This window comes from Delphinapterus leucas, chromosome 4, assembly GCF_059928025.1.
Source record: "Delphinapterus leucas isolate spDelLeu-1000000601 "Yukka" chromosome 4, BTC_Dleu_Yukka2, whole genome shotgun sequence".
NCBI classification, from domain to species: domain Eukaryota; kingdom Metazoa; phylum Chordata; class Mammalia; order Artiodactyla; family Monodontidae; genus Delphinapterus; species Delphinapterus leucas.
In genome coordinates, this window is record NC_143132.1 from 130,735,079 (window position 1) to 130,758,219 (window position 23,141).

Here is a 23,141-nt window from a genome sequence, read left to right on the forward strand (position 1 = left end):
TGGGTGTGCTTCAGTCACAAAGCGCTAACACTGGTGCTAGCTACCTCCACACAGGTGTGCAACTCTTTCTAAACACTGCCTGGCAATGCAACTAATGCTGTCTGGTGTAAAGAAGTTTGCTTCTTCCTTTTTTTTTGTCCTGATCATGCTGATTAAACAACTGGATTTTCAGGAACCTATTTTTTTTTTCAGAAACCTATTCTTACGCGACACTCTGACATCTCCTTAACATTGTTTCCAGATAGAAAATGTTTCTCATTTCAGTTAAACTAATAATATCATTGTATACCAACTGCTTTAAACTAGACAATCTATCTGCACAGGTTAAAAATATACAAAGACATCCATTTTAAGAAACAAATCAAGCAGCACCAATTTCATTTTATAGCATTTATTATAGTAAAAGTTGCTCTTGTAAAACACTAGTGATTTTTGGTCCGTATCTTATTTTCCATTTGACGTTAAAACATTTTACATTCTTTACAAAATAAATTGCAATATTTATTATGATACATAATTTTTTTTCCTGACCTTTGGAACATTACAGTTTCAGGTAACTAAAAAATAAAAACATGGCGACTAGATGTACTGAAAAGTACATACTGAACATATTTAATAACCACAGTAATTTAAAAGTCCTGATCTTTACATCTTAAGATTAAAATTCATTAACATGAAGTCATTCAGGAATCTCTGGGATTTCTCTATTATCCACAATGAGAGTATGAATAATCCCTTCTTTCCGCTTCCCACTACTGACAGCCTTTATGTAACAGTCATGGTTCCCAATACTGAAGTGAGTTTCAGTCCCGTCATCTACAAACTCACCCTGGGCAAACAAAAGAAGGAGGAATTAGTGTTCCAGAAACATTTATCTTTGTCTAGAGCATTAACATCACCCAAAAAGGGAGGTATAATGAAGTACATATTAGTTCAATGTTAAACTTTGCAAGATTAAAGTTAGAAGCTTGTATTTAGATGCTTTTACGTCTCTTTTATGAAGGTTTCTTATTTGTACCCCCTACAATCTTTAAGAATCTTAAGTTTCAGAGAAAAAAAAAAAGTGTACCTAATGGCTATGTGTCTATAACATATACTATGTAGACAATGTAGACCATTTTCAAAAGTAAAAATAATAAACCTGATAGCAAACATTTATTAGTGATTTATTCTATACAAAGAATGGTTTACATGCATTATTTTATTGCATCCTCACAATAACCTGACTGGAGTACGATTACTATCCACATTTGATATGTGAGGAAACTGAGGCACACAGTGGTTAAATTACCTGCTGAAGGCCCCAGTCAGTAAGGGATGGAGTGCTCTTAACCACTCTGAACATCTGATTCCCCAGTGTATAAGGTGGCTTACAATAAATACATAAAAAATAACATAAAACCAAACACTACTGAGTCTAGACTTGCTCTGTCCAGTACAGTAGCCACTGGCCACATGTGGCAACTGAGCATGTAATGAGGTGGGTCTAAAATGAGATACTCTGTTAAGGGTAAAATATCCACTGGATTTGGAAGACTTAGTATGAAACAAAGAATGTAAAATGACTCAGTAGAAACTTTTTATATTTATTACATGTTAAATGATAATATTTTTGATATACTGATTTAAGTCAAATTTTTATTAAGATGAACTTCACTGTAAAACTTCTGAAATCTGGCTACTAGAAAAGTTATATATGAAGCTCATATCTGTGGCTCATATTTCTATTGAACAGCACTGATCTAGAGTAAAAAGATAGGGGCCAAGTGGTACGGAGAAGGAAGGAAGAGCAGGAGGCTTAGAGGATAAAAGTGAATTATGCAAGGAAGCACCATCAGACTCACAACTTGGCTATGAGCTTCCTGGCAGCCAAAGCAGACAGAGCAAGGCCCCGTAGCTAACATTATCTAACCAAAGAAAGCACAGGAGGCATCAGAGAGGGAAGCTTTTTCTTCGCTCTGGGAAGAATCTGGCCAACACGGAGGTGTACTGACCACAAGGACTGGGGGTGCTGGCCCTGGAGTCTAGTGTGTTCTTTTTACCCCTTTTCACATTGAGCTTTGAAAAAATCCCTCAGGTCATACTTCTGTAAAAATCAATTTAGAGGGCAGAGGAAGGGTTGAATAATACAATCCTTGTCAGTAGCTTCTTGGTAATTTGACAGATACATGGTCTTGGTCACGATGCTTTGAGATGAAAAGGAAATGGAGAAAATAAGCTGTAACTCACAGGCAGCAAGAGCAGGTGTGCATAGTGCTGGGGAAGACTGCCCGGCAAACTAGGTCGTAGTTACAATGAGGAGGCAACTGGGTGAGACAGAGCTATTGTCCAAACACTTGTGGTTTCTTGTCAATTACTGAGGAACAAAGACATTGTGGATGGACATTATTTTCAACTCCCTACTTATTTACAACCACATTCTTAAATCTCTCTTTACATTTGCACTGGAGAATTCCTGGAGGGTGGAAGGAATGTGATCCCAAACTGCAGACTCTCCATCTAGGGAATTCCAGGGTAGGAAAGAGAGAATAGGAAGGACTAGTAGATGTGGCATCGGGCACACAGTAGGCATGGAAACTTAAGCTGGTCCAAAAGGAGACATAAAATACTGAAGAGCTCTCCAAGCCTCTCTGCATAAAAGTCTCGATGGGTAGGTTTAACCCAGAGGGTGGATCAAACTCTGGAGGATCAATTTTGATTGAGCCCTGGTTACATTTCCCTTCAAGAATTAAAACTAGGATTAATAAAGAGAAAAGCATTAATCTTTGTAACCTTTGATTTCTGGCTTGGGCACTTCCTTAGAAGCAGATTGGCTATAAGACCCAGCTAGTCTGCTGAATACATTCATCCCAGACCTTCCCTCCAAGCACATCTCCTCACCTTCCCAGACCTACAATAGAGAAGGGAGATAACAGCAGCAACCACAACTTGCAACTAGCTAAACTGTGCCAGGGGAAGAGAGCTTCTCACGATCTCTAGCCCTGGTGTTCACGTCTGAAGCCATGAAAGGGGACACCAGGGCTGGTATACCACCTGCTTGCCAGCTGACCCCAGAACACATGGGAATTTCCACTCAAAGATTTCAGCTCCTGCTTCCACACTCCCAGCTGTCCAGGACCACCTCCCCTGCTTCACTTCCTCCCCTGCTGTACATACCACTATTATTTCCTTCCCACTTGAGATGCACTCCTATATTCATCCCACCACAGCCCTAACAGTGCAAGCAGCAAAAGCCCAACACACTGGGGTTTGGATGGGGATTTCATTGTGCTCGGCTTCAATGGGTGGGGTAGCCTCTGAGCACTGCTACTCTACAAATTCCACTTGTCTTCTGGGGTTCGTGACAGTGCCCTTTCCTACCTGCCTTTGTGTCACCTGACATTGTGTGCATCATTTCTTTTTCACAATCTTTGCTTTTAGAGAAGTACTATCTGCTTTCTGAGTGTATGGCGTAAAGCCTTCCTATTCAGAGTGGCCTGTGGACCAGCAGCTCTGGCAACACCTGAGGACATGTGAGAATATGCACTTAAACAGGACCCCAACTGATTCTATGCATGCAAGTTTGAGAAGCAGTGGTATAAAGCACCTCTTTAACCTGGATAAATACAGGAGGACTCAACCTTTGGGGAGGACTTTTTTTTCTTTCTTTCTTTTTTTTTTTTTTACAAACCCTTGTGTCGAGGACTGACTTTCAATAAGTTTGCAGCAAGGGAGCTGCTCTGCTAGGTACGAAACCCAGACCCAAAAGGAGATCATCTTTGAATGGTTTAGCACCAGGGTCCTCATGAAATGGGCGTGATGAGCGAGGGGGCGGCCACCTTTCTAGCCGCGCGCCCGTGTCCCAGGACGAAGGATTCTCCGCTACGGACCCCGGTCCCGACGTGCAGCAGGTTGCGCTGTGCTGCACCGCGCCGGGGAGGATTTTGTAAATGTGGGAACTCTTTTCAGGGTAGAGGCTGGTCCAGGAGAGGAAAGGTAGAGTATGAGCTTGGTGCCACACATAAGTTGTTACCAAACTCTCACTGCCCCAGGCACTGCCCAGAAAAGTTCTTCAGATTTTGGAGTCAGTATTACTTCATCTCTTTTTTGTTTTTAACCAAGAGGACCTTCATTACTTATAAAATCTCCAGTTAGGAAACACAGCAACATTTCAATGGTCACTCACGCACATGGTGAGAGTAATCAAAAGGTCAACTTACTGCTGTCTCCATTTTTTTACCATTGCACCATACATCCATAGTGTCTTTTTCTGTAAAAGTAACAGATGAAAAAAAAATTATAATCTGTGATTTAAAGTTAACACTTTATTATTTTAAGAAGAGTCTGTTACACTGGATTTTGAAAACTCCATTAATTCCATTCATGGCTTTGAAATTCTTCCAAATTTGAAGAAACTGTGTTTATCTTTTGTTCGCAGACGAAATAAAAATGAAAGCAATCTTTTAAGAAAAAATCATGATCCCAATACAAATTAATGAAGACTTGTTAAAGAAAATCTTTAAAGGAGGATGCAGACAAATGAATGCGAAGAGGGACCTTTCCACACAGAATATCTTTTTTTTCATATCATCTGAAATGTTTTAATAAAATTTTAAGGTCTGGTTGTGAATCAAAGAAGGGTTTACACACTCCCAGGATTACAATGTGTTTCCATTTAGGATACCAATATATTTTAGCAAATTAAAGAGTGCTTTTGGCCTTTAAAAAACATACGTACTTTAAGTAATGCAATATTTGACCTTATCCCTTTTTTATTTTTATTTTTTGGATTATAGCAAGTATTGCTTTTCTTTTTTTTTATTGGAGTATAGTTGATTTACAATGTTGTGTTAGTTTCAGGTGTACAGCACAGTGATTCATTTACACACACACACACACAACTTTTTCAGATTCTTTTCCCTTATAGGTTATTACAGAATATCGAGTAGAGTTCCCTGTGCTATACAGTAGGACCTTGTCATTTATCTATTTCATATATAGTAGTGTGTATTTGCTAATCCCAGACTCCTAATTTATCCCTCCTAGAATGTCCTTTAACATCAGTGACTAGATGATTCCTCCTGCCTCTCACTAACCCGACTGGATGATGGCACAAAGAGACCGCCAAAAAAGGCTACCTTGCTGTTCATACAGGATAGATAGCAATTTAGCCTTAAATTTCATACTGGATAGCACAATAATCTCTATTCATTTTGTTATGGTTTCACTTTGAGGAAAATTACTGGATCATAAGAAAAAAATATAGGCATAGTACTTGACAGACTGTTCAGATCACAGTGCTGACATGATAGAGCGAAATGCTGCCACGATACACTTGGGCATTAGCTAAGCGGCCGCAGCTCACTCCAGGGAGGTGTGTACATGTGTGCGCGTGTCACAAACGCATATGCATTTTGGGGAAGGATCCCTAGAGCCACTTGTGAATGTCAATGTCCCAGGGAGTGGCAGGTGGGAGGACTGCACTCATTAAGCAGCCAGAAGACAAGCTTTGGGTGTTATAACGAAGACTAGAGAGAAGCGGGACCTGTGTGTGCATACGGAGCCCAGGGGTCAAAACCTGCCTGGGCCCCAATGTTCACTGCAGCACTATTTACAATTGCCAGGTCATGGAAGCAATGGATAAAGAAGATGTGGTGCATATATACAATGGAATATTACTCAGCCATAAAAAGGAACGAAATTGGGTCATCTAAAGAGACGTGGATGAACCTAGAGACTGTCATACAGAGTGAGGTAAGTCAGAAAGAGAAAAACAAGTATCGTATTTTAACGCATACATGTGGAATCTAGAAAAATGGTACAGATGAACTGGTTTGCAAGGCAGAAATAGAGACACAGATGTAGAGAACAAACTTATGGCCACCAAGGGGAGAAAGGAGGGGTGGTGGTGGGATGAATTGGGAGATTGGGATTGACACATATACACTAATATGTATAAAATAGATAACTAACAAGAACCTGCTGTATAAAAAATAAATTAATTAAATTTAAAAATTCAATTCAAAAAAAAATTACATGCTTTCTTCTGGTAATTGTTTGCATTTAAATTTCAAATCATTAAAAAGTACTATTCACGGGCTTCCCTGGTGGCGCACTGGTTGAGAATCTGACTCCTAATACAGGGGACATGGGTTCGAGCCCTGGTCTGGGAGGATCCCACATGCTGCAGAGCAACTAGGCCCGTGAGCCACAACTACTGAGCCTGCGCGTCTGGAGCCTGTGCTCTGCAACAAGAGAGGCCGCGATAGTGAGAGGCCCGCACACCGCCATGAAGAGTGGCCCCCGCTTGCCACAACTAGAGAACGCTCTCGCACAGAAACGAAGACCCAACACAGCAAAAACAATAAATTAATAAACTCCTACCCCCAACATCTTCTTAAAAAGAAAAAAAAAGTACTATTCATATTAAAAAAAAAAACCAACCAAACCTGCCTGGGTGTCAAGGCTGGATGCCTTGACACTGACAAGCTGTCTACTCCAGGAACACGGTCTCTTCTCCCTGCACCTCGAGATGTGAGCCTCACTTAGAGAGTGGAGAAAGGACTTTGAACTGGGCTAGAGGGAAAGAGAAGAGCAGAGGGGCCCAGGAGGTATGGGAGGGGAAGCCCAATGGCAGCCTGAGTGGGGAGCATCTACGGCCACAGTTGTGGGGAAACCCAGCTCAGCCACCTGGGTCAGAGCACAGGGTGCTCAAATAAACCATGACGGTGGTGACAATCAGAATTTTATTTAGTGGGCCAACTGAATGTGTACCTGTACTCATATTTTCTATAATAGCTGTTATTAACATGCCTCTGAAGAACATTGCTAATCCAGAAGCCATAAAAGAAAAGGGGTAAGTAAATCTGACTACATGAAAGTAAAAAAGATTTCTGCATGATTAAAAAAACACATGCATACGTATAAGCAAAGTCATATAATAAATGACAGACTGGGAAAAATACTTGAAGCTCACAATACAAAGAGCTAATTTTAGTAATAGAAGGACTCCTAGCAATCAAGGAGAAAAAGACCAACAACCCAAGGGAAAACAGGTCAAAGGACACGTACAGGCATTATCAGAAAAGAAACACAAAAGGACCTTAAACACATGAAAAGAGGCTCAACCTCACGCAATTCTGAAAGAGGCAAATAAAAAACATGCTGAAATACCATTTTTCACCTAAAAGTAAAGACTGGTGAGCCACTACATTTCTAAACACAACACTGTAAAATTCTGGAAAATAAAGATGAGCCCCCAAAAGCTTCCAGAAAGAAAAAACTAATGAGATTCAGACTGGCATAGAACTTCTCATTCAAAACAATGGAGAATAGAAGACAATGGAACAAGGCTTTCAAAATTTCTCAGGGGAAAAAAAAAAACACATTTTAAAGCTCAAACTCTATACTCCACAAAAGTATCAACTTCGTATAAGGTTCATATAATATTTAGCTCCTAGACACCCTTTATTAGGAAATCACTTAAGGATATTTTCCAGTAAACAAAGGTAAAACTGGCAGCTGTGGGATTCAATAACTGATGGAACTAAAGCCAGGGTTCCATGAAAGCAAGCCCAGGACAGCCACTGGGCAGCAGGCCTGGGAAGCAACTATCTAGTTTTGAACAGGAAGTCAACAGACGCCCAAGAATACTGTCATTAAGAATGAGAAGTTTTCAAAGCAATAGATAATAGGAGTAAAAAATGCAAACAGACATTAGGAACATGAGCAAAGAAGATATATTTCCCTTTCCAACAAGAAAAGAGAAAAGCCACCAGAAGAGCCCAGAAAAACAAATGACTAAAAAAAAAAAAATCAAGGTCCAATTGTGAAGTAAACAAAAAATGAGGTATAATTTTGAGAAACTGGTAGATTATAGAACAGAAAACTCACTTACTTGACCTTGACACTAAAAACAACTTCCTTTGAGTGGCACAGGGGGTGTGACAATAATATAGAGAAAGAATGTAACCGTGGCCCACTCCAAAAATATTTACAAAATCACAATAATATAAATATTATTTATTGGTTTTTAATTTTAGAATCAACCTATAGAAAAAACAACACAGTTATGGCTACAGAACAGAATAAAAATATTAACTACTCTGATGATGTCAAAGAAAAGGTAGAGAAGACAGAAGTTGAAGGTGGTAAAGGTGGGAGAGGAGCGGCGGGGGTACTATATGTTCACAGCCTTATCTTACTCAACAGGGGATGAAGTAAATTTGAAAGCTGATGATGAAGATGGTGGTAGTGGTAGCACAGGCATGAGTTTTTTACAGTCTCCAAATTTCCCCTGCTAAAACAGGGCAACAGAACAGAACCAAAGACCCGAAGGACAGTATCTACACCACAAACTCTACAGTACCAATAGGTGGGGGAACCACCGGCAACTCCAAGACCGTAGCTGTAGTATCAGCAACCATGCAGAAGGAAGCAGAGGGAAGCAGCAGAGCCTCTGGTGGACCTAAGAATCCCCAGACAGCAGTCCCGGTTCTAACTGGAGCATTCGGAGCGGGGATGTGTGAAGAGCAGCTGAACTATAAGGGTTTTTACATCCTGACAGTGGATGGGGTGTGGGAGCAGCGGGAGGGGTCTGAAAGGGCTACAGCAGTCTGGGCCCCAGGAACCCTGAAACCAACCCGCCGAAGCTCCCTTACAGTACAAACCCCACACTGAGGTGGGAAGACAATCCAAACTGAGCACCCAGGGAAACGAGTAAAAGAGAAAATCTAGAAAAAACGGGGTAAGGAAACAGCAGCCATCTCAGAAAGTGTGCCCCAATGATTTTTAACATCATCCAAAAACGACAGAAAAGGGAACTCAAGAACCTGAAGTTTAAAAAGCTACACAAAACCACACTCCCTTCTATAAATTCAGAAAAACTAAGATCATATAAGAATTACCAAAGAGAGGTACTGAGCTCTAGATCCACACAAAATTGTAAGAAAAAAGAACAGACTGCCATCATTATAGATAATAGAAGTATCAGAAAGACATGCTTACATGAAAGGTAAAGCTGTAAAATACTATTTCAAAACGAGCTGAAAGAAATTAAGAAAATCATACAAGATATGAAAGTGACTAAACAATGATTAGAGAAACTGAGAAATGAAGTATAGAACTCAGTAAAAATTAGAAATAATTTCATAAATGAGGACTCAACTAAAAGGAACACAAAACAAACATAATAAATAATTCCTTAATAGAAACAGAAAATGAAGAGGAGGAAAATTTTTTAAATCAAAAGAAATAAAGATGACAGTACAAGTCACAGGCTGGAAGAAAATAACTGCAAAACGTATCCGATAAAGAACGTGTATCTAAATATCTTTGTTACATTTTTAGAATTATTGACTGACAAGAAGTATTTAAATGGCAACCTAGACATAGTCTTTTAAATATAACTGAAGCCAAAATGGTTGAAAAAATTAATCTGCTTTTTTCTCATGATACGTAAATCTCATAAGGCACTAAAGTTATGGTTCCAACTTTTTTTAACTCGTTATCTAAAATATACTAAGAACTCTTAAAACTCAACAGTAGGAAAACAAACCACATCAATATTTCTTTTTTTAAACCCAAGTTTATAATCCTCGAATCCATCACTATAAAATCTGGCTCTCATGGGCAAAAGCTCTATAGAAACAGCTCCCCAAAGAAGATACACAGATGGCAAATAAGCATATGAAAAGATGCTCAACACCACATATTATTAGGGACTAGCAAGTTAAAAGTGAGATATCACTACACACTTATTAGAATGACCAAAATCCAAAACACTGGCAACACTGCTGGCAAAGATGTGTAGTAACAGGAACTCTCACTCATTGCTGGGAGGAACACAAAATGGTACAGCCATTTTGGAAGACAATTTGGTGGTTTCCTATCCTCTTCAAGAAAAATTGACCCAATTTCTTTAATAAATAAACCATACAGGAGTTTTTGGTTTCCTTTTTTCCCAACTATGTGCATTTATTACCTGATAAACATTTTTCATTCTTAAAAAAAATTTTTAAGGTATTTTCTAGCATTCAACTAGACTATATACTTTTTGTTTTAAAATAAATTTATTTATTTTTGGCTGTGTTGGGTCTTCGTTGCTGCATGCGGGCTTTCTCTAGCTGCGGCGAGCAGGGGCTACTCTTTGTTGCGGTGCGCGGGCTTCTCATTGTGGTGGCTTCTCTTGTTGAGGGGCACGGGTTCTAAGTGCAAGGGCTTCAGTAGTTGTGGCTCGCGGGCTCTAGAGCACAGGCTCAGTAGTTGTGGCACACGGGCTTAGTTGCTCCGTGGCATGTGGGATCTTCCCAGACCAGGGCTCAAACCCGTGTCCCCTGCCTTGGCAGGCGGATTCTTAACCACTGCGCCACCAGGGAAGCCCTGGACTATATACTCTTAAAAGACACAGACAAAGTCTCTTCATTTATGGATCCTCAAGGCCTGGTACACAAACTGCCCTTTAAGAGGTTCTCAATATTACCTAATAAATGAATCAGTGAATTAATGAGATGATCTACATAGTCTTAACTTAGTGATATGAGAAGCAGGAAATACTAAGAGTAACCAGAAGAGTGAAAAGGTAGTAAATATTTGTCTTGCAAGTTTTGTAGGCCCAATAGAAACTGAGAACACAGATGGCAATCTGTAATAGCAGAACTTAGCTCAAAGAGTAATGGCTTACTTTTTATTTTTTAATCTACTTTATCTGGACTGATGATTTTGATCTGCTGCAGTCCTAAACCTATTGCTATCTAGAGAAAAATTCCCTTTTTACTGATGAATCTTTAATTTCCAACTGCCTTTAGACATAGTTTTAAAGAGAAATATCAAATAATAACAAATGTCTATATCAATATTTCTTTTTTTAAACCCAAGTTTATAATCCTCGAATCCATCACTATAAAATCTGGCTCTCATATTTTCCATATAAATCAGTCGATTTAATGAATACTTCATTTCCACAGGACACGTGAGAAATATAACTGCACTTAACATTCTCTCCTATTCAAAGCTCCCATAAAAGGTCTGGAAAGTTAGAGGAACTAATTAAATGGCCACCATAAAAAGCCAACAAATTCTGCAGAAACGGCTCTCACTTACCCAGCACAACTCTAAAGTCCTCACCATCCAAATGTAATACCCAAGTATTGGTGGTTTTTGATCTGTTCTCCATATACTTCTTGAGACTTTTCCCATTAATTTCCAGAGTATATTCATAAGCAAAACCACTGACAGCATCTATATTTATGGTTGCTTTCATCTTTGAAGCTCCAACACAGAAGGTTTCTTTGCCCACTAATTTGAACATCCATTCTTTTCTTATCTCTTCCTAAGTAATAAAATATAAAAGTTGAAAACACATAAATGGAAGAAAATTTAATATTTTCACGATACAAAGGTTTTAGAAAATAAAGTCATTTTAAGTTTAAATATTAGATGCTATAGTCTATGAATTGCACAACTATTATTAGTTTACTTTGTACGGCAAAATGATACAGGCCAATATATAAAGATAACCACTGTAAGAGAAAAGCCTTGCATTCACATATGAAGAATCGACATTAGCAAAATCAAGCTTCCCTGTACACCATATTTTACAAAGTGACAGTTTTTCCTACCTTCCCATCTACATATACCACTCGTTTGCCTGATGTGGTCCCATGTTCGAATTCAATCTTATGGACTCCATCACTTAAAGCAACATCCCAAACAGCTACGAGATCTGTCATTTTTTCCAGGCTGTAAGGAGGGCTAAGGGAATAAAATTAAGCAATTATAATAGGCCAAAACAGTAACAGAATAACCAATTAATCCTTCCAAGGTGAAAATATCAGATTTCAAAAAGCCCTGAAATTATAAAATATTAAAGTGATATTAGCTAAGAAAGCCTACTTAAAGTACATGTAACTATCTTCTCCCTCTTATGCATTCTTCTTTTAAGATGAAATTACTATATATGGGTATATAGTCAGATAATTCCAAAGTCACCTTAATATAATAGGATTAAGAATCAGTCAGTTTATCCACGACAGTATTCTAAGCTAGGCCACAGAATAATGCTCGGAAAGGTCAGTAAAAAGTTTCTACTTCTCCCTCCCGTCACTTAAAAAGCACAGTATTTAATTTTGGTTTTACTTTTTCAGGTCCAATCACTCTAAAGCAAGAATTCTCAAAACATTTTATACTTAAACCAATAACTAGGGATTAATTTTAACAAAAAAGGTTCTAATTTATAATACTAAGACTGAGGAAAAAAGAAGTCATGGAAGAAATGTTCTATAATAGATATAAAAATGTTATGGAAGATAGTAATCTTGTCATTATTATAGGAAATCTTATTAAAAATATAAAGGATTCTGTTTTGTCAAGTTTCTGGCACAATTTAATATAAAATATATATTATATGTGTGTCCTATGTGAATAACCTGTTATGTATAATGAATATGTAACATGTAAGTACTATTTTGATACTGATATAGATCTTTAGCTTTGAGAGAAGTAACATTTATTACAGCAATAATGATCATAGCTAACAGTTATTTAGTACTTACTGTGTGTCAATCACTGTGCTAAGAGCTTTATATATATTAACTCAAAGAATCCTCACCATGAGGTGGGTACTATCATTATCTCTATTTATAGATGAGGAAACTGAGGCTCAGAGAGGCCAAGGGCTCGTTTAAGGTCACAATGACAGTAAGTGGCAGATGGGATGTAAACTTAGGACTCTGGCTCCAGAGTCTGTCTCTTAACTACATCCTACTCTTCATTCACTCTATCTCCTTTGTAGGGTCTAAATCAAAGACAGTAAATGGATTTTATATCATGTTGAAGTGACTGCCAAGAATTTTGTGCTGAGATGGATTTGGAGACCTTACATCCAGGTCCTATGGGAAAGGATGCCACATTAGTGCTGGCTACCTCCATGCCAGGTGTTTACCACCCTTGCTCAAAGTCACAGAAAAGCAAAACTATGTGTTCTGCAATATTACAAAATGTGTCCTTTAAAAAGTAGCCTGGATAAATACCTCTCCTGAATGATTAAAACCTTCTTGAAATTTTCATTAAGCTAGTTTTATTGCAATGTAAGACATTTACCTTTCGTCATCTTCAAAGATAGGACTGTCATCTCCAGATGCCATGGTTGGCAAAACAGTCTTTAATCCAATTAGCAGCCAGGAAAGAGAAAAGGAGAATTGCAGCAAAGAAAGACTGAGAGCAACAAAGATGACATCTGCAAAGAGTTTTTCTAACCCTGCAATCCATTTCTTAAATTGCACGCAGTTTCTGATGAAACAGCGTTTACATACAATAGAATTGCAATATCTAATTTTCAGGGAAAGAAGTTAAATCACGCAAATTAGCCAATCATATTTTTACCTGTTATGGATTTATAATTTCCTAAAACCAGAGAATAAACTCTAGTTTATGCCACTGAACTACGGAAGCCAGGGAAGCCCCCTGAACTGTATATTTTAAAATGGCAAATTTTATGTCATATGTATTTTATCACAACTTAAAAAATTAATACTGTAATATATAAAAAGCCCATTGAATTATACCCTTTAAATGGGTGAAATGTATGGTATATGTGTTAAGCTTGCAAGAAGCATCCAGGGATATGCCAGTTTGCTTTCTAAGAGCAAACGTAATTTGCCCACTTACTCAAGCCCACTTAATTTACTAGTGCCAATAATGAATCCATAAAAGTTACGTAGTTTGCTCAGGTCACTAGAAGAGCCCAAGCCAAAACTAAAGTCCAGAACTCCTGTGTAATTCACTAAACAGTATCTGGGCTGTAATGCTAAAATCAGAAGCACACATTATACTCACACACATAGGAAACCCCCCACATTTGAATATTTGGGATTAACAGTTGTACCCCTGCCAAACCTACTGAAAAATAATTTCAACTATTTTTTGCTCCCAAGATCTACTCCAGTCTAGCCTTTTCTGTATAGATGTCCAAGGGTGCTCACTCCTTGTAAAAAACGGGAGATTGACAATCGTTTTGGTCTGGAAACAGCCAGAAGCCACAAATTGTTTTTTAAAAGATATTAAGGGCTTCCCTAGTGGCGCAGTGGTTAAGAATCCGCCTGCCAATGCAGGGGACACGGGTTCGAGCCCTGGTCCGGGAAGATCCCACATGCCGCGGAGCAACTAAGCCCGTACGCCACAACTACTGAGCCTGCGCTCTAAAGCCCGTGAGCCACAACTACTGAGCCCAAGTGCTGCAACTACTGAAGTCCGTGCTCCTAGAGCCTGTGCTCCACAACAAGAGAAACCACCGCAATGAGAAGCCTGCGCACCGCAACGAAGAGTAGCCCCCGCTCCCCGCAACTAGAGAAAGCCCGCGCGCAGCAACGAAGACCCAACGTAGCCATAAATAAATTAATTAAAAAAATTTAAAGATATTAAAGACCTTAGCATCCATAAAAGCGATCCAACAGGCAAAGAAAAGCTAAGCATTTTGGAATGAAAGCTAAAGATTCAAAACACACTGTACCTAAAATAAATCCCTCTTTTTTTTAGCACCTTATATATATTTGTGGATTTTTCTAGTCTTAAAAATATTTCTTAGGGGAACCTCCCTGGTGGTCCAGTGGTTAAGGCTTTGCCTTCCAATGCAGGGGGTGCGGGATCCATCCTTGATCGGGGAGCTAAGATCCCGCATGCCTCATGGCCAAAAAACCAAAACATGAAACAGAAGCAATACTGTAACAAATTCAATAAAGACTTCAAAAATGGTCCACATCAAAAAAAATCTTTAAAAAAAATTCTTAGGATATCTCCTATGAAAGCGGAGGGTATCCTGCAACTATCAAAGCAAAGAGAATACATAGCAATAGAGTAAGCCAACAGCATAATATAAACTTAAATAAGCATCCTTTGTAAATCAGAGTAGATTTTGGGATATCATTCAAAATTTGCTCTACAACTTTTAGAGACTCTAGAAAGTTCAGTAATTCAGCGAACTTGAAAGAACTGCCCAATTTTCCATTATAAGGAACTTCAAATATTATCACACTAACATAAGGCATGGTACCATATTAATTATAATTATAATTCATATAAAGTATAAAAGACAACACAGCAAATTAGAAAGGTTAGAAATCAAGATCACAGAAAAAAACTTTTTCCCTCAACTATCAACATTCACTTATACATTCAACATTTATTTATAGAGTATCAGTTTAAGGTGTTGAAGAAGTTTTGGAAATAGTGGTGACGGTTCCACAACATCATGAATGTACTTTATGCCACTGAACTGTACATTTTAAAATGGCAAATTTTATGTCATATATATTTTACCACAACTTAAAAAATTAATACTGTAATACACAAAAAACCCGTTGAATTATACCCTTTAAATGGGGGAATTGTATGCTATATTAATTATATCTCAGCAAAACTGTTTTAAAAAAAAAAAACCCCAGGGCTTCCCAAGGTGGCGCAGTGGTTGAGAATCTGACTGCTAATGCAGGGGACAGGGGTTCGAGCCCTGGTCTGGGAAGATCCCACATGCCGCGGAGCAACTAGGCCCGTGAGCCACAACTACTGAGCCTGCGCGTCTGGAGCCTGTGCTTCGCAACAAGAGAGGCCGCGATAGTGAAGAGGTCCGCGCACCGCGATGAAGAGTGGCCCCCGCTTGCCGCAACTAGAGAAAGCCCTCGCACAGAAATGAAGACCCAACACAGCCAAAAATAAATATAAAAATAAATAAATAAATAAAAGATTACTATATATAAAAAAAAAAAACCCAGGTGCCCTGCCAGTAGTGTTTCTTGGAATATAATTACACCTATAACCAAGAGATGATCAGAGCTGTCCATGTCCCCGATTTCTACCTTACTCATATGAATAATGAGAAATATCTGTCTCACACAGATCTCTAAGCTACAAATTGGACTTAATAAACACATGTCATATTCTAAATTCATCCACCATACATACATTTAATTATCACGACCATGTGACCAAACTGGAAAATGATTATTACAAAGAAAAATCCCCTGTGTTTCAACACAAAGTTTTAAGGATGTAAATAAAAAGGATGGAGAAACAAATTCCATTTATTTTCACTGATAAGGGCAATGTCACTCACTCACTTGAAACTTTACATGTCTTCAAAGGAAGCTTTCTGAGTATCTGGTGACATACCCATCAGCATAATCCTTTAAAATCCCTTCCCTAGCAACCCAGCATCCATGTATCAGAGAGTATGACTTAAATATAAAACAGTTTCCACTGTTCATCTAACCCCAGCTTGAATTTTGCTTTAACTTAGGTTTAGTCGTATTGGAGACTGTAATGGTTTATCCAAGCTAAACCTAAGTCAGTTTTAAAATTTACTAAGGTACTCACAGTTCCTTTTCAGCAAAGCTCTAGGTAAGGCCAGCTACAAGGCAGGTCAAACTTAAAGAGGTGTTGACACCGTCCGGCGGATCCCTTGTGAAGCACTGGGATCTCCAGCAAAGTCTGTCAGAAAGCTCCCTAAGCCAGGTGTTCCCAAATGCGAGGCACAAAAACGGAAATAACTTTTCCGAGGTGCATTTTTGCAACGTATACCACAAGCCTTACGAGGGATTCTCTCTAAACAAATAATCGTGCTCAAAAAACCAGACGGAACAGTGCTCAACGAACTGCTTTTTGTAATAGCTAAGAACTGAAAACCACCTGTACGTTCACCATCAGAGAGATAATCCATTATGTAAATCACAGTCCTGTCACTCAGCGAGCGTCAAGCCCCGGCCAGGCGCGGTCAACCTGGCCCCAACACAGCCTAGCGCGGCCAATGAAAAGGATGGAGAAAAACATCGAAAGCCGCGCGCAGACGCGTGGGATGTGTTAGTAAGACAAAGAAGCCGAGCTGCGGCACTTTATGATCCAGGTTCAGCAAAACTGCAGCTCGCTCATGCTTGCAGGGAAAAGGGGACTGGAAGGAAATACACCTTAATGTTAACCCGAGTGTCTCCCGGGAGAGGGGGTTCGGCTCCTGCTCTTCCTTGCTTGTGCTTTTCTGCTCCACTTTTCCGACGGCGACAAGTATGAATTTATACTCGGGGAGAGGCCAGAGCCGCGGGTCGCGGGGTCTGGCCGGGTAGGGGGGCCCCGCCGCCCACCCCGGTCCCTGCCCCGCCCCGCCCGCGGCCCGGCCGCGGGGAGACACCAGGAGCCCCCTCCCTGCCCCCCGTGCGGGCCCGGGCCTCACCGCAGGGTCGCCAGGCCGCGGAGACACCGCCCACCGCTCGGCGCGCCCACCGCCGCAGCCGCCCGGAGATGGCGGCCGCTAGCGCCGCGGCGGGGTCGCCTGGGGCTGCGGGCAAGGGCTTCCGGGGCGGCCTGGTCGCCCCACCTGAAGCGCGGGGCTCACCTGGGCGCTGTGGGCCGCGGCGGGGCTCTGGGCCCAGAGACCGGTGGGTTCTGCCGACTCGGCCACTTAGGCCGCGTGGCCTCGTCCCGTCGCCGAGAACCAGACGCAGCCTCCGCGGAAGCGAGAGCTCGGCAGGCGCGAGTCCCGAGCGCGCCGACTCTCTGTCGCGCTTCAGGTCCCCAGGGGTGCCCCGCGCAGGCCGCGTTCCTCCTCCCCGCGCGGCGACCCAACCCCGCCCGCTGCTCCCGCCGCCGGCTTTGTGTTCTCACCCCCTCCCTAGGCTCCTCGGTAAGAGCCAGCGGATAGCCGGCGCTGGTCGGACGCCGGGGAAAAACAGGTGGGCCAAACCCTACCTGCTCTGTAGCCGCGGGGCAGGTAAATCCGATCGTGGCATTCGCTCCTTGAAACCCTGTAAGGCTGCTGGCTATTTCTTTAAACATCAAAACTCCTTAGGGTTGGCGCAAGGCGCTGTGTTTGATGTTGCCCCTGCCTCCTCTGGCTTCATTTAGATCCTCAAATGTTGCAAGGTCCTTCTCAACCAGGGCCTCTGCACGTGCTCTTCCCTCTGCCTGGACGCTCCTCCCTGCCTCTTCCCTTAGTTAACCTCCATTTTGCTGTTGAGATTGTTCTTCAAATATCGTTTCTTAAGGAAAACTACGCTGGCCCCTAAGGCTTGCAACACCTGGAATTCTCCTTCTCAGCTCCATTCAGGGTGTGCAAGTATTCTTTGTAATCTTTGCTGAATGTGCAGTGTAATTGTACACCGAGGTCCGAGAAGGCGGGGACGGTGGCTGATCGGTTCTCACTCTAGCATCTCCCACGTCTGCACAGTGCAGGCTTGTATTAGGCTCTGATAAATATTTGTTAAATGAATGAATGAAGAGCAGGCCTGAGTAATGTTTTAGGTGGCCTCGATTTTTTTCACTTTAAGGAAGAGACAGCATCACTGCAGGGAGGGAGGACCGTGGGTGAGTGGGCCATCTGAGAAGAGCAGTGAGTGGTCCCTGTGGAGAGTGGGTCCCAGCAACAAAGTAGAGACATGTGAAGTGATTCTCCGGGGGTCCTGGGGCTCTGAAGATTTGGAGGTACAGGGACATCTAGGCCCCATTGTGTAATTTCTTCCTGCAGCTTGATGTTAACGTTAAAAAGGATTGTTTCACCTCTGGGATTGGTAGTGAGGGTGCTGAGCAAGTATGTGAGAGAAGGGGAGTTGAGAAACAATAAAGAGCAATCTATTGATTAGGTCAACCTCTCTGCAAAGTAGTAGACTGGATCTCAGAGAGCACTGATTTCTTGTTTGCCACCCTGTATTGAAAGCTCCCTGAAGACAAAGACTTTTCATATTTGTATTTTTTTCTGCACTAATGTCCTGAAAAGAGAGTTTTCAATAAATGATTGTTAAAAGAATGAATTAGGGGGCAAAGGTAAAAGGCCTCAGAGTGGTGATTTCCAGAGATGAGACAAGGCTAGCTGAAGATACCTCCCTAATTCCTTTCTCCCAATCCTTAGTTCTTCTGAGAAACAGCTGTGAGTTGTTGGGCTAGGACCAGGAAACCCTGGTTGGGCAGCAGCTCAAAAGTATTGTTTAATGAAGAGTCATATTTTCTTGTAAAACTTTGGGAATCAGAATATCTTTTACAAGACCAAGGATGTGTAATTTATCGAATGCTTGCTTTGTGCCTTGTGTATCATTGCCTGTAGTTCTCACAACAGTCCAGTGATTATACTTACACCCATTTTGCAGAGAGACCCAAAGCCCTTCAGAAGTTGTGGAGCCAGGCCTGTGGGATTTGAAAAGTTCATATTAACAAGGCCTGTTATTAAAAAAGTATTAATTGTGCATGAACAGAAATATAGGTCCTGTCTTAGAGGCCTGGGGAGCCCCTCTTCCCAGGGGCCCCAGAATGTAGTGGGGGTCAGCCCACTCGTGAAGTGTACCCAAGTCTGTCCCCAGAATAGGCGAGGCAGTCGGATTTCTCCGCTGGCTTCTTCTGTGCCACTGTTTCCTCCTTGGGTATAGGTTCTGGGATACCTGGAATTAAGGAACACACCAGTTTGGGCTGTATTTTCTACCTACTCATTCCCTGGGTCCAGGACACTGGAGATAGGAATAGTCGCTTGTTATCAAACAGGATTGTCATGGAAAGAAATAAAGTCTGAACAAAATACTGTGAAAGGTATTGAACTGAGTGTGAAACGTACTCATCTGGCTGATCCTGCTTTTGACTTTATTTCCACTCTCAGAGTGTCTTCTTGTTACCCAAGAAGTACCTAAATGTTGCTCTAACCTCTTAAGCTGCCTCTCACCAACCTGCCCATGGATGTCAGTGATTTATGTTAAGACAGCAGCTAAAAGTGCTTTCATTCACAATAGTCCATGTTTTCGTCGGGCCTCCATTGGAAAAGGAAATTGTTAATGGATTGACTGATTTTCTGAACTTACTACTTAAACAGCATGAATGGACATCAAAATAAAAGGGAAGGGGCTTCCCTGGTGGCGCAGTGGTTGAGAGGCCGCCTGCCGACGCAGGGGACACGGGTTCGTGCCCCGGTCCAGGAAGATCCCACATGCCGCGGAGCGGCTGGGCCCGTGAGCCATGGCCGCTGAGCCTGCACCTCCGGAGCCTGTGCTCCGCAACCGGAGAGGCCACAACAGTGAGAGGCCCGCGTACCGCAAAAAAACAAAAAAAAAAAGGGAAAAGTTGCATAATCTGATACCTACAGGTTTAAAACTTTCCATGCACCCTTCCAGTGTTGGTCCAGCGTGACTGTTGTCTGTGTGTTAAAGGAAGAGGCACCAGTGCTTTTCAAACGAGCCCGGGGTCCAGGACTCTGGCCTCAAAGGATTGTATGTCAGCACCAGTGCCAGGAACCACACCCCCTGTTGCCAGCCAGGCTGCTGCTGCTGCTTGGGTCTCTCTCCTTCAGCCCATGGAGGCTCTGGCTCTATCTACACAAAACACAGAAAGTGGAGAAGCGGCGAACCAAGGTGATTTTGTAGAACTTCAAACCAGAAAAGTTTGACAATTTCAGGAGAAAATAGGTTTTGGTCTGAGTCATCTGGAGAGTGGGGTTTGTAGATACACCCTTAATTAGAGCAAAGAGCCAAAGGAAGGCACTTTTTAAGTGCCTAAGGATCATTCCAAGGCACATGTTCCAATTGCTTAGGACTACAAATCTATATCTAGTTTATTTTGAGAAATTTTAAAAATATGGAAAAGTACAGAGAAAAATACCCATATTCCCACCACCCAGAATTGACCATCGTTAAATGTTGGCTCAATAAAAAAAATCCCAGTAGAAGATTAAACCCTATCTGACTTTCACCCGCAGCACCATTACTTTCTTCTCCTCCCCAAAGGCCAACGTTCTCAGGGGTTTGGTGTGTTTGCTTCCAAGTCCACCTTCTATAGTTATATAGAAATTATATACATGAGTACATGTTTTAGGGCATGATATAGTTCTGCCTTAAAAAAGTATTTACATGGTACCATGCATGGCAACTGGGAATTTGTGTGAGAGCGGGACGGGATTATAGGAAGCCACCCTTTGGAATTCCTATTGTTGCCAGAGCTGACCCTGGTCTCTGCTCACACCCTTCAACCCCCCACCTTTAGCACGAGTTCACCTAAATCTTTAAGTTAAAGGGTCCAGAGATAAGAAAGGAATCTATAAACAAAAAAAAACAGGTGGAACCAGCTGGGACCAAGATGGTGATGAATCTGACCTACAACAGACCCTGAGTCTCATTATATGTTGATTTAACTACCTTAGCATATTAAATGACACACCCTACCAGCCACCAAGGCTGGACATTATACAACAAAAAGGATCAAAACGGGTGGTATGCCACTCCTTTGGAAAAAGCCCTGCCCCTTCCCTGGTAGACTTATGCATATACCTCCCTATCATTAGCCTCACTCCTCCTCCCTTTGTCTTTACAGTACTTTTTTTTTTTTTGCCCTCTCCCGTTGCGGAGCACAGGCTCCAGACCCGCAGGCTCAGCGGCCACGGCTCACGGGCCCAGCCGCCCCACGGCATGTGGGATCTTCCCGGACCGGGGCACGAACCCGTGTCCCCTGCATCGGCAGGCGGACTCCCAACCACTGCGCCACCAGGGAAGCCCTACAGTACTTTTTAACATTAAATCCCTCTTGCCGGGTGGGTGAGAAGATGATCTGTGAACTTAGTTCCCCGCTTCTCTATTCTTTGGCCACTGAATAAAGCCTGTGCTGTGTTCATCTCAGCTTCCGTTTCATTATTTACTCGAACCCAAACGGAAAAAGAACCCTCCCCTGACAAGGCAGAGGCCCTTGGCCGGGCTATGGCCTGAGTAGGGTCCATACAACTTAATTCAGTAACAGTATCACCATCATCATCACATTTATTCACTATTTATTGACAATCTGTTATATGGCAGGCAGCGTGTGAGGGGATATGACAACGAGAAGCACTGATGGCTTTTCCCCACCCGTGAAGTTTACATTCTAGTGGAGAAGACAGTCACAAAAATTAGCAAACGGATGCAATGAGGTAGGTTGCCTCCACGATGGCTCCCAGAGCTCCCTACTTCCTAGTATTCACATCCTTGTATAGCCCTTGTCCAAGTGTTAGCAAGGTTGGTTTGTGCAATCAGTAGCATACAGCAGAAGTGATGCTATATCACATCCAAGATCAGGTTATAAAAAAGACTTCAGCTTCTGTCTTAGGTGCTCACACATTCTCTTCATCACTTCCTCTGTGGGAAGCTGCTACGTATGTGGACACTCAGGCAGCCTGTGGAGAGGTCCACTTGACAAGGAATGAACCGAGGCCAGCCAGCAACCACATGAGTGAGCTTGGAAATGGATCGTTCAGTCCACTTGAACCTTGAGATGACTCTAGCCCCGGCCAACCCGTTGAGTGCACCATCACGAAAGAGTCTGTCCAGACCTTGCAGTTAGCCTACTCCTGTATTCCTGACCCACAGAAACTTCCAGGTAATAAATGTTTGGCTTAAGCTGCTATGAGTAGGGGTAATTTGTTATGCATCAATAGATAACTAATACAGAGACAGATGAAATAATTGCAAGTTGGAATAAGTGCCTACACCAATCTTACGGTAGAGCAGATGCCCATTGGGAGAAGTGGTTCTTGGAGCCTGAATGCTGGTTTCAGATCCTGGATCCTGGCTCAGCCACATACTAGCAGTGTGACCTTAGCAAGTCATTTCTCTAAACTTCTATTTTCTAATTTGATCATTTGTAAAACAAAGATAATAACGGTACTTACATTAAAGTTGTGAAGCGTCAACAAGTTAGAAAATGAAAGTACTTAGCCCAGAGCCTGACACATTTTAAGGGCTCGATTCATTTAACTGTTGTTATGCTGTATGGATTCTTAAGCATTTGTTATTAATATATTTGCCTGAGCTGTTTGCTTATTGTCTTTCATACTGGAAAATGGCTACTGAAGGTGAATGCTGCTGTATAAATCTGACTCAGATTTAACAATGTAATTCAACACTGTATTGAGCACCTACTATGTGCCAGGGACTAAACTAGGTACTGGAAAAAGATTAGTGAGGTATGATCCATGTCCCCATGGATCATACCTCCCCAGGGGAGGCAGAGCAAATGTATTAGTGTAATAAAGGATTCTAAGTCTAAAAGACTTGTGAGTCAAAGAATCTGCAAGAATTCTTCATTCATATTTGCTATACTTCTTATTGTGGCACCTGATAATTCTATACTCAGGAGAAAATTTGAGAATCAATTTAGAAATTTAGAAAATAGATCTATTTTAATTG

At 41.6% G+C, this 23,141-nt stretch overlaps 1 protein-coding gene across 4 annotated transcripts; it reads right to left on the bottom strand.

Moving 5' to 3' along the window:
• Positions 1 to 375: 375 nt before the first annotated feature.
• On the bottom strand, positions 376 to 18,051 carry FAIM (Fas apoptotic inhibitory molecule). Of its 4 annotated transcripts, none has more exons than XM_022582606.3 (5): positions 17,354 to 18,037; positions 11,598 to 11,730; positions 11,080 to 11,308; positions 4,200 to 4,249; positions 376 to 829 (listed from the first exon to the last, which is right to left on the bottom strand). In XM_022582606.3, exons 1-5 carry the CDS (start codon positions 17,791 to 17,793, stop codon positions 680 to 682), a joined length of 1,002 nt encoding a protein of 333 aa, XP_022438314.2. In that variant the 5' UTR covers positions 17,794 to 18,037; the 3' UTR covers positions 376 to 679. The 4 variants fall into 4 exon arrangements, with proteins under 4 accessions (XP_022438314.2, XP_022438315.1, XP_022438312.1 ...); XM_022582607.3 differs by lacking the exon at positions 17,354 to 18,037 and adding an exon at positions 17,192 to 17,295; XM_022582604.2 differs by lacking the exon at positions 17,354 to 18,037 and adding an exon at positions 13,078 to 13,311.
• Positions 18,052 to 23,141: the final 5,090 nt, after the last annotated feature.